The sequence below is a fragment of the Salvelinus alpinus genome, chromosome 30, assembly GCF_045679555.1.
Source record: "Salvelinus alpinus chromosome 30, SLU_Salpinus.1, whole genome shotgun sequence".
Classification (NCBI taxonomy): domain Eukaryota; kingdom Metazoa; phylum Chordata; class Actinopteri; order Salmoniformes; family Salmonidae; genus Salvelinus; species Salvelinus alpinus.
Window position 1 is genome coordinate 21,499,880 of NC_092115.1, and position 12,318 is coordinate 21,512,197.

At 45.4% G+C, this 12,318-nt stretch overlaps 1 protein-coding gene across 7 annotated transcripts in view; it reads right to left on the reverse strand.

Moving 5' to 3' along the window:
• Positions 1 to 12,318, reverse strand: part of LOC139559760 (partitioning defective 3 homolog) — a 231,359-nt gene that overhangs the window by 103,355 nt on the left and 115,686 nt on the right. For 6 of the 7 annotated variants that reach the window (XM_071376095.1, XM_071376094.1, XM_071376098.1 and 3 more), the window contains exons 6-10: positions 8,276 to 8,370; positions 7,147 to 7,230; positions 5,257 to 5,382; positions 1,278 to 1,479; positions 798 to 1,023 (exon numbers count right to left, since the gene is read on the reverse strand). In XM_071376095.1, coding sequence (XP_071232196.1) covers positions 798 to 1,023; positions 1,278 to 1,479; positions 5,257 to 5,382; positions 7,147 to 7,230; positions 8,276 to 8,370 — 733 coding nt within the window. The remainder of the gene's footprint in view (positions 1 to 797; positions 1,024 to 1,277; positions 1,480 to 5,256; positions 5,383 to 7,146; positions 7,231 to 8,275; positions 8,371 to 12,318) is intronic. The other variant, XM_071376099.1, reaches the window with a different exon arrangement.

The following is a 12,318-nucleotide window of genomic DNA, read 5'->3' on the forward strand; positions in this document are numbered from 1 at the left end:
CATTTTATAATTTGACCTTTGAACACCTGTTATTTTTTAACAAACAAATGCAGGGGGGGGGGGGGGGGGGCTGTAACAATGGTGAGGTGTGAGTGTCAGGTTAACCACATGGTATGTCTCAGGATGGACAAACGTGCAGTCAGGATCTGAACACCCCATGGTTCCTCTTATCCCACAGTCGGTGGAGAAACAAGTTTGAGTGTTCGGAGATAAAACACCTAAGTTCTTCTGCCTGGCATGGAAGTGGCTAGTCTTCAGAGGTGTAAGGATAATTAAGAGTCTGAAACTAGGGTATTTGGTGCAGTGTTTTTGTTAGTTTTGGAGTTAAGCGAGTTTTTCCCCCAGTTGTTCGGGCACACACATTTTCTGGAGGCGAAGCCGAAGTTTGGAGCCAAAGTCTAAGTCCCTTCGTCGGTGATTGGTCAACAACTCATTTTCATGCACATTTTTTTATTGAAAAATACTGTACCAAACATCTTAGGAGTAAAATTGCGCGAGTAAGATTTCTTTGGCAAAAACATCAAAATTAATAGACATCTCGAGTTATCTTAGATTCATTCTGACTATTTTGAGGAAGTGTATACTATTGGCGCTTTTCTTTTAAAGCGATGGTCTTTTAAGGTAGTCTACGAGCACACTCGTTCGGTTAGCCGAGTTCGGCTAGGCGCCAGCCCAACTGAGGCATGCTAACGCCTTAAGACAATTTTATTAGACCGCTGGCCAGGATTAGATGTTCTGGAGAGGATTAGATCAATGCTTTTTCTGTATTTTTTAGGAGTGTATGTGTGTCGTCTGACCTTTTTTCAGCTGGATGTTCAGTCTCCGGCCAACCTTTTTGGTGAAGCCCGCCGTGGGGGTGGAGTTTAGCACCCTATGAGGGGAGGGGGTGCGGCCTGGAGGGGCATGGCCTAATGGGGGCTTGCCCATGGAGCCCCCATGGGCAAGCCCATGGAGGTGAGGTAGAGAGGTGTAGGCGTCACCCTGCTCGGGGTGCTGGTGAGGGTGGGGACCACGGGACATCCTCTGTGATATAAGATAAGACAGCATTTCATTATCAGTTTTGAAAGAAATGTGCCTTGCATCATAAACGCTCTCGTAACCCGGACGGCGCTGGGCCAATTGTGCACCGCCCTATGGGACTCCGATCACGGCCGGTTGTGATACAGCCCGGGATCAAACCAGGGTCTGTAGTGACGCCTGTAGCACTGAGATGCTCCGCCTTAGACCGCTGCGGCACTCTGGACACTCGACAGACAATATACAAAACGTAGAGAGACCTGTGGGGTGTGGTCCAGGCCTGAGGTTGTGCTGCCTCTCTCGCTGGCTAGGGAGTCAGGGCTGAAGCTTCCAGATGAGTAGGCCACGTTGAGGTTCCTCTCGCTGTGTGACAGCTGCTCGTACTGGGCCTTCATCAGGTTGGGAACTACATGGAACATGATGACTGGTGAACGCATGGCCTGGCGGAACATGTTCTGGGCTCTGAGGACAGAAAGGAGGGAGAAGCAAAACAACTCAACACAGATGTTGGATCCAACATAGTCTGCATCTCAAACGGCACAGGAGGAGTGTCCTAAATGGCCTAGTCAAAAGTAGTGCTCGATAATAATTATTTGGTGCCAATTTATGACTCAAGCACACATTACATTAGTTGTGGTTATCAACCCTACTGGTAGGCCACCTGCACAGCATAGTGATTAAAGCTTGTAGAGAATAAGAATGTATAGCTTTAGAATAGGCTTGCCAGTTTCATCATGTAATCCCTCATATGGCTCAGATGAACGGAATGGGTTTTCTGAAGCACGTTTGGAGAAAAATCATTTTAAACCCCTTCAACATCAGGTGGTGTAGATGTGAACTGAAACCATCTATTTAGTGTAATCTTGCCATAGCAGTAGTCTTGTTAGCCACACCTGTTACAGTAGATTAAAGCTGACTTTGCTAGACATCTCAGATATGTCCCAAATGGCACCCTATTCCCTATATAATGCTCTACTTTTCACCAGGGACTTTAGGGCTCTGATCAAAATGAGTGCTACATTGGGAATAGGTTGCCATATGGGATGCACACAGGCAACTCCTCTCTCAAAACAGATTAACAGACATTACCCCACTCCCAACGACCCTGCAATTCCTTGCCAAAATTCCTAGCCTTATTCCCAGCCACTAATAATATTCCCAAATCAAATGTTATTTGTCACATGCTCCGAATACAACAGGTGTAGACCTTACAGTGAAATGCGTACTTATAAGCCCATTACCAACAATGACAGGACAAGAATGAATTTTCACTCCCATGTCAACCTCTGATGTAGCCCTCCCACCAGTTCCTCAAAAATATAACAGAGAAGCTTTTCTGCCATTTAGCTTGTGTGAAAACTCTGTCTGTTTTTATATATTTAATTCAACACCAGTAAGTAACCTGGGTTGGGAAACCTATTACATCCTGTCTGGGAATTGATATAGCCTGAAATTGGGAAATAGCTCCGCAATATCTGTTGCCAGGACCAACTGGTGTCATCACTGACATTTTCGTCTCCCTGAGGGAACACAGGTCAGTGTTCAACACCATAGTGCCCACAAAGCTCATCACTAAGCTAAGGACCCTGGGACTAAACACCTGCAACTGGTTTCTGGACTTCCTGACAGTTTGCCCCAAGGTGGTAAGGGTAGGCAACAACAGATCTGCCACGCTGATCCTCAACACTAGGGCCCCTCAGGGGTGCGTGCTTAGTCACCTCCATTACTCTCTGTTCACCCACGACTGCGTGGCCAAGCACGACTCCAACACCATCATTAAGTTCGCTGATGACAAAACAGTGGAAGGCCTGATCACCGACAACAATGAGACAGCCATTAGGGAGGTCAGAGACCTGGCAGTGTGGTACCAGGACAACAACACCTCTCTCAACATCAGCAAGACAAAGGAGCTGATCATGGACTACAGGAAAAGGAGGGCCGAACACCCCCCCATTAACATCGACGGGGCTGTAGTGGAGCGGGTAAAGAGTTAAGTTCCATGGTGTCCACTTCACCAACAAACTATCATGGTCCAAACACACCAAGACAGTCATGAAGAAGGCAAGACAAAACCTTTCCCCCATCAGGAGACTGAAAATCTGGGGTCCCCAGATTCTCAAAAAGTTCTACAGCTGCACCATCGAGAGCATCCTGACCGATTGCATCACTGCCTGGTATGGCAACTGCTCGCCATCTGACCGTAAGGTGCTACAGAGGGTAGTGCGTACGGCCCAGTACATCACTGGGTCCAAGCTTCCTGCTATCCAGGACCTATATAACAGGCGGTGTCAGAGGAAAGCCCATAAAATTGGCAGAGACTTCAGGCACCCAAGTCAGACTTATCTCTGCTACCGCAGGGCAAGCAGTACTGGAGCGCCAAGTTTAGGACCAAAACGCTCCTTAACAGCTTCTACCCCCAAGCCATAAGACTGCTAAACAATTAACAATTAACATGGACAACACCCCCCCCATTTGTTTACTACTGCTACTTGCTGTTTATTATCTATCCATAGTCACTTCCCTACCTACATGTACAACTTACCTCAACTAACCTGTACCCCCCCACACTGACTCGGTACCCCCTGTATATAGCCTTGTTATTGTGTTACCTTTTAGAATTTTTTACTTTAGTTTATTTGGTAAATTTGACTGTAGGCCTAAGTTGCTCTGGATAAGAGCATATTCTAAATGACCTAAATGTATATCGATTAAGGCTGAAGGATGAGGGCAGAGAGCCCAGCAGGTATGGGTTGCACATAACAGCACAAATCTGTAGCCTACAGCTGAGCACTGCACACGTGAACATTTCCAATGTGAACATTTTAAAATAGACTTATGCAGTACTGCCGCTCAGGTTATCTATTTTTATGTCACTCTTCACCTCAGATGGCACGGGTTTAGTTAAATAGGTAAACAATTGGGCTTGATGGTAAAGTGAGTAGAGCAGCAATGCTGCTTGTCCCACTCTCCAGCTGGTAACCTATTTGATTCAACCGCAGCATTTTATACAACAAATGTAATACTATGGGAGTGACCCCGGCAGAAGGGGGAGGGAAATTACCAATTTTTTTATTAAGTAAACTATATTAGGCCTAGCCTACAGTCGTTTTCGTGCTGATTTTAGACCTGGGACACCACGTGGGGACACCAGGTGGGTGCAATGAATTATCAGGTAGAGCAGAAAACCAGCAGGCTCCGGAAGTCTTAGGGTAGGAGTTGAGTACCACTGGTCTACAAGAATAGTTAAAAACTGAGTTTTATAATAATTTTTTTTGATGGAAATGTCATGTACTCCACATGACATTTCCGCCAAAAAATATATATAATAAAACTGTTGCTCCCGAACTTGAATCTAGAACTTCACTCCCATTCTTCCCAGAATCCCGTGGGAATCCTGTTCAACCTCTAGGCTACACTATAGCCATAGGTTATTGTGAGTGTGTAAGTGCGCACACAAAACAAATGACAGCTGTTTTTTCACAGTACACCAGTGTTTATGCTTCTGAAAAGCACGTGCAGCCCGTTAATGCTGACAAACTTTATACAGAACATTACATAAAGCATGATGAGGAATGTAATGTAACATTGTATTCAAAAGCATTAGCTGGATTCTAGAATGGCATGCAACACAGAACTAGAATGAATAGAATGGCCTCCCCCATTCAAGTCAATGACACCATAATGGGTTGCCTGGCAGCCATTTTGAGCATACAAAATAGGAATGAAGCAGGAAGCCATCATTCTATTTCTATGGAACAGTATCTGCAGCAGAGAACAATGGGAGGCAGCAGCAGTTAGCTAGACTGCTAGGATCTGCTCAGACTGAGGAGCTGAGGGAGAGAGACAGATCAAAGCGGGGGATGCCCTGAAAGTCAGAAGCCAAGCAAGTTGAGCAGAGGTAGGTTTGACCTAGGAGTCAAATAGGAAGATGTTAGCATCCAGGAGCAACAGATGGAGCGGCTAGATACATAGAGGTATAGAAAGGATTGCAAGTATGGAGAGGACAGAGGCTGAGAGGAATGGCAGGCAGCCTCCATTTTACCAAGATCCTACAGTAGGATCGACCTAGGAATCATCAAACAGGAATGGGGTTAGCTTAGCAACAGAAAGCAGCAGAGGCCATGCTTTAGTTAGAAGACATGGCAGTGGAGAGTAAGGGAGAGGAGCAGGGGAGGGCTGGCAGGGAGCGGAGGGGGGCTCAGGACCGGTGGTCCCGTTCGGTAGGTACAGGCGTCTTACTGTTCGAAGCGGATGTTTCGCAGGTCTCCATTATTAATGCGTACGATGCAGTCATTCTCCTGGAACAGACTATGTTGCTCCGCCTTGCCTCCCCTCTCCAGGCGCTTGACCAACAAGCCGAGAGTCCTGGAAACATTCAGAAGCAGACGTTGGTGTAATACGGCTGGCAGCTGTGGAAGAGGCCATAGGGTTCAATATGGCTGTTGTGGTAGACAGAGCAGGCCTGGAAAGGGGAGGACTACTGAAGCTCCAGCAAACACCTAGGCTCTACATGAATAAGGTGTATCGCAAATGGCACCCTATTCCCTATGTAGTGCACTATATAGGGAATAGGGTGCCATTTTGGATACATGCATAGGCTCATAACTAAGAGATAAGCAACATGTCCTCCATGTCATCTGCATCCTTACTTAGTTCACAGGCTAACACTGATTGGTGTATGGTTTTAATTCATGACAAAGTGCAAAGTGGATGTGAGATATGAGACACTTGTGTTTGTCATGGCTAGATTCCCAACCTGGCCACATTCCATTCTGGCCACCTAGTCATCCCCCTCATTCCTAATCGGCATGTCACTCCTCATCTCTCCACCTGATAGCTGATGTGTGGTGAGCGTTCTGGCACAGAAATGGTGGCCGTGCATCACTGAGGTGGGTGCTACACATTGGGGGTGGATGAGGTGAAATTCCCCCTATTATGTAAAGCGCTTAAAGTACCTCAGTTGGTAGAAAAGCGTTACATAAATTCAAATCAATTATTATTAAGTTGGTGGCGTTATGTTTGTCAGTAGTAATTTTGGTGGCTAGATGAAAGTGTCCGTCTTCTAAAACAGCATAGGTCTAGTTTCTGTAGCTAGGTATGCCCGTTCTCTAGGTATGCCCGTTCTCTCTACCTGAATGCGAAGTTTCACCCCTGACTGAGCTGCCTTATGCAAAACACAGAGACCATTAGCATTCTGACAGAGAAAACGGTTAAATCTACAGTAACGTGTAGGAATTAGAGAAATGCTGCTCCATCACATTTGAGTTTGGGAAGCATTCAGCTGTGACGGCTGTCAGAGAAAGCAGTAACCCTCCATACAGTAGCAAGACGCCTCGGGCTTCCTGACTGCTGCACAATGCTGACTTCACTGAAATACAGAGTAGATCATCCAAAATCATCCAAATTACCATAAAGTGCTAGAACTATTAAAATAGTACTTATTGTTCACAGGTATGTTAAAACACAGACGCATTATACCAAAATCCCCAAGTTTTCCAGAACTTCTAGTTGGAAGTTCCTCTGAATCAGTAGCGAATAAGCTAGCCTGGGTACCCGTGTTTGTGCCATCATTCCAATCCTTGCCACACCTTGTCATGTTTGGCATGACAAGGAGTTGACATGACAGCACAATCAGATCTGGGACCAGGCTAGGAATAGTAAACCTAGCTCTGTGCTAGTGGACATGTGAAAGAGCTGGACCATTAAATCAATTATTCCATTACATCTTCTATCGGAGACGTGTGTGGACTGTAAATGTGTATATGGACTGCTGAGTACAACCTTTACATCATGTAAATACTTGAGACAGGAGTGATGGAGGAACATGACAGTCACCTGCAAGCACTGAACAATCATGATTGATCACTGTAAACTAGCTAATCACTTCATGATGTGAGCATGACATGTATGTTGCGTAGGTCCATGTGTAGGGGGAGTGTGTGTGTGTGTGTTTGTTTTACTGGGTCACATGAGGATGCAGATGCCATAGCAGACTAAGCTCTCTCTCTCCCCCCTCCTTCCCTCTCACTCTCTACTCCCCTCTCCTTAATCGTGGCAGTGTTATGCCTGCGTAGCGTAAGTAGCTTGCTGCCTGTCTATCCAGTGGTGGCTGTAGTGGGAGGGCTTTACCTGCGGTCCTGGGCACTGAAAGGCACTACATGGATCCCCAAGGGCCCGCCGTCATTGGACACTTCTACCAGCTTTACAATGTCACTGTGAGACAATGATGGATGGGGGGGGGTGAAACCACGTGGAAATCAGGAAGGGGAGAAAAACAACAACAAAGAGCAGGCAGAAATGAATAAACCACTAGGGATGAGCATTACGTCAGGTTTTCTCCCAACATCCCAGGTGACAGAAACACATCATTCAGAACCCAGTTCTAAGGAGCGTCAAGGGAGGTTTCCATACACACTACGTATACATATCATATCTTATGTCTAGACCTTCAGACAGTCTATCACATAGGATTTTTATAGGGAAATCTGAGACAAGTAAACTGTATAACATTCCTTTAAAAAAAATAGTGCTATACTTGTATTCTTTGACCTCTAACCCCTTGAGTTTCCATAGATTGGCGCTTAGTAGTTGTGTTTCTATTACCTTTAGGATAAAGGTTATATGCATAAAAACATAGTTGTATTCTATTGGGAGGCGAGGACGCCTTCCTTATTGGGTGAAATAATATCAATAACATACTGTACCTGAAGATTAGACTGATGGCATGCAAGAGATGACAGTTAGAAAACGAGTGTTATTACTATCACCATGACAATGGATCAGTACATGGTACCTTTTATGGTTATGATGATGTTTGGTTTATGCTTGAGTTCCTTAAAAGAACATTAGCCAGGGGTTTAAAAAGATTTTCTCCAAACCTGTGGAATGCAATATTTATGGGCCTAAATCTAAGAAGACTCTTTACAATAAATGATTACATGGAGAATACAATATAATATCAGAAGTGTTAGGTTCAGCTTAGAGGTAGGTAGTTAACTGGTACTCATTCTCCTGCTATAGATGAATGTTATTCCTGTACTTGTTAGGGATCAATGTCAGGTGATCAGAGAGGTGGTTACGTTGAGACAGAAGCTCTGGTTGAATCCCAAACGACACCCTATTCTCTATATAGTGCACTACTTCTGACCAGGATCCACAAGGCTCTGGTCAAAAGTAGTGCACTATAAAAGGGAAAAGGGTTCCACTTGGGACGTAGTCCTCTATCTTTAATTGGACGACCCTTTCAGAGACGACTTACTCCAGTGACCTCACAGTGGTGTGGGCCATACAGGAGTCAGCTCGGCCAACCGGCTCGATCCTGCCGTTCTCCTCCTCCCCATGCCCCCCCTCCTCCTGCAAAACAAGACAACAACCATAGAATTACATATAGAACTCCTATAGTGACTTCTAGGATCTCTGACTGCAACATGGGCATCTTATCAAACCAAGCCCCCTGAGTCTCATACGCAACAGACATTGAAAGATGGTCCATTCCACACGGGCTGAAATGAGTCACAAAAAAATGGTAAGCAGACATGACATAAGGGTGTCCTACATATGAGCACCCATTACAGCCTATGCAACTATTACAACCTGAAAAAATGTCCAGGACTGATTCCTGTTGTGAGAGCGCGAGAGAGGGCGAGAGAGGGCGAGAGAGAGGGCGAGAGAGAGCGAGAGAGAGCGAGAGAAAGAGAGAGCGAGAGAAAGAGAGAGAACAAGGAGTAAGAGAGAAAAAGAGAGGGTGGACCAGACAGGGTCATTAAAATTTCATGGTGATACTGGAGAAGGCAGAGAAGCCACGGCAACGGCAGCAATAGCTCGCCTCATCAGTATGAAAATTAACACATCGCCGCAGTTTCCTGTACGGTTGCCATGACAGTGCACTGTTTGCTGCTGCGGGGGGGGGGGGCGTACAGTGGAGGGCTGCAGTACACCGGTAATCCAGTCCTGTTGGTCTCCTTCACAACGGGATCACAGTGGCTACAGAGCATGTCTCATAGGAATCGTGTCCTATGCTTAACAGGAGTCATGGGTTGTGAATGGGTTTCTAAACAAGAGGAGAACGGTTTGGGACACTGTGGGTTACACGTACATGACAATTATTGCATGGTGTGGACATAGAAAGGGAGATATTTATGAAAAGGTCAAGAAAAATACAATCTTCACATTCTATTCCCCAAGACAACACTATGCTCCTTGAAGAGCATGTGAATCACATTCATCACCACAGATACAGGAGGAAAGTCACACTGGCACATTTCAATAGTAGCTCCTTCTAAGGACTTTTGTTTTATTCATTGAGTGACAATTCCATTTTCCTGAATTGCACAGTGGGGTTCGACTTGGCTCTCCAACATCACAGTCTGAGTCCCAAATGGCCCCTTATTCCATTTATAGTGCACTACTTTAGACCAGCACCATATACCAGCGCCCTAGAAAGTGCACTATAAAGGGAATAGGGTGCCATTTGGGATGCAGCAGTGTCTCTCCCCCCAGGCAAGGCGCAGGGACACTGAGGTGACAGAAAATGTTGAGGGGACAGTGGCAGTTTTCCATCAGTAAACTACTGGCTCGGGGCAATAGGGCCTCATGACGAACACAAACTGCCTATTCTAGCTCATGTTGGTTTGGAGTGACTTGAGTGAATCAAATGGTTTTGCTTGCACTAAAACACATTCAATAATGCCCCTACAACACAGCCAGCTACAGTACAAGATGTGCTTTGAAGATCTCACATTTGATTAATATAACATCAACAAAATAACCATTCAAAAGTCACTTAAATGCACTATGGCACTACCCCCTCCTGTGACATCAGGTTGTACATATCCTCCTATTCTAACCAAGTGGTTAGATCATCACATCTATAATTCAGGGCTGAGCTTGGAGTTAATGGCTACTGGGAAGACAGGCTACAGGCGGGTAGGTAGGGCAGGCTGTGGCCCGAATGGCACCCTATTCCCTTTATAGTGCACTGCTTTATTCCCTTTATAGTGCACTGCTCTAGTTAGAAGTAGTGCTCTAGTTAAAAGTAGTGCACTATATAGGGAATAGGGTGCCATTTGAGAAAGCCACAGGACAGAACACATTTTATTTTTCAGCTGAGTCATTGTTTGTTTCCTCATCTTAGTGCGAGCGTCTTGGCCACAATGGCACTCGGGCCTGTGGGTTCATTCCATTTTAATAGTAAAATCCATCTCAGTGTGAATGAAGTGGACCGTGTAGCAGACGGCCAAAGTGCACTTTAATGAAGTGTGCTCCCGCTGGAAACGGACAGCTGATTGTTTACGGACACAGACACAAGAAACACAACACCCATACATTACCTACAGGAAAGACTAATACATGGAGTAAACGTGGAACTTGGACATATGCTCTTAGCCCAGGTGACTATCCTGAATGTCCTTTACACTTAACCCCATTACATCTTCTGTCCTGTCCAGAGACCCATATGTCCATCCTGCCTCACTGCCATGTTTTCATAACAGGAGGAAACACTGGGCGAGCACAATGCTCCTCATCCACAATCGGAGTCTTGGCAGAGACACACCGGACAAACAGGTCCTGGGTCAGTGGCTGGGTGACCCCTCTCAGGAAACCCCTCAAGGATAGATTTGGTTCCATTTCTGGGAAAATGTGATATGTATACACAGAGTCCCAGGTGCCCACAGGATCATACAGGAGCCCTATACCACGTCATTCAACGACACCTACCACGTCATTAAATTATTCTCATAAACGGTCTAAGAATTAAGAGGGGAGAGATTTAAGATACGCAGTCTAAGTGTAGTAGGACTGTCAGTGTCTAGCTAGGCACGTAAACCACTTTCCTGGTGGATGGTTAAAACTGCTGAGGCTGACAGGACAATGCCCCACTCACCCAGTCTGAGGTAGAGTGTAAAGCAAAGGACTGCCTGGTGTACTGTCTGTATATAAAACAGGCAATGAGAGTGGAGAGAGGACCAGCCAAAAGATAAAACACCCAGCTAAGCCTTTTTCAGAGCAACAGCAGCAGAGCAATAACAATACGGAGGCGCAAAATTTGATTTCCAGTCTCTACTCTCAAAATTACTCTGTCGGTAAATCCACTTAATTCACGAACATCCATTTCAGATATCCATACGATCACTGACGGAGCAAGGGGAGAGGAGGGACGGACTAAATACCAACATGACACACCGGATATGAATCTGCATAGCAATACCCCCTGTATATAGCCTCGTTATTGTTATTTTATTGTGATACTTATTTTAAAAAATATATTTTTTACTTTAGCTTATTTAGTAAATATTTTCTTAACTATTTTCTTAAATGGCATTGTTGGATAAGGGCTTGTAAAAGTAAGCATTTCACGGTATTCAGAGCATGTGACAAATACAATTTGATTTAAATGCTGTTTTAATGGCCGTAGAAAGTAGAAAACACTGCAACGAGAGAGACACGACATGCAAGTGTTCCTTGTAGAGAGAGCTCGTTTATACATAAACCCAGCTTAACGGTTTCCTCTGACAGACTACCACAAGACAGCCCCTGCTATAGTATACACTCCTTCCCTGATACCTGCATTGCTTATTTTTACAACAATCACACAAATTCCTCCTGAATTGACATATGTGTTGGACCAGCACCTAGCAGCAGTTTATGTTGCGTTTGGGGGGTACAAGACACAGCGTAATTGGTCCAACACATAGCAGCGGTTTATGTTGTGTTTGGGGGGTACAAGACACAGCGTAATTGGTCCAACACATAGCAGCGGTTTATGTTGTGTTTGGGGGGTACAAGACACAGCGTAATTGGTCCAACACATAGCAGCGGTTTATGTTGCGTTTGGGGGGTACAAGACACAGCGTAATTGGTCCAACACATAGCAGCGGTTTATGTTGCGTTTGGGGGGTACAAGACACAGCGTAATTGGTCCAACACATAGCAGCGGTTTATGTTGTGTTTGGGGGGTACAAGACACAGCGTAATTGGTCCAACACCTAGCAGCGGTTTATGTTGTGTTTGGGGGGTACAAGACACAGCGTAATTGGTCCAACACATAGCAGCGGTTTATGTTGTGTTTGGGGGGTACAAGACACAGCGTAATTGGTCCAACACATAGCAGCGGTTTATGTTGCGTTTGGGGGGTACAAGACACAGCGTAATTGGTCCAACACATAGCAGCGGTTTATGTTGCGTTTGGGGGGTACAAGACACAGCGTAATTGGTCCAACACATAGCAGCGGTTTATGTTGCGTTTGGGGGGTACAAGACACAGCGTAATTGGTCCAACACATAGCAGCGGTTTATGTTGTG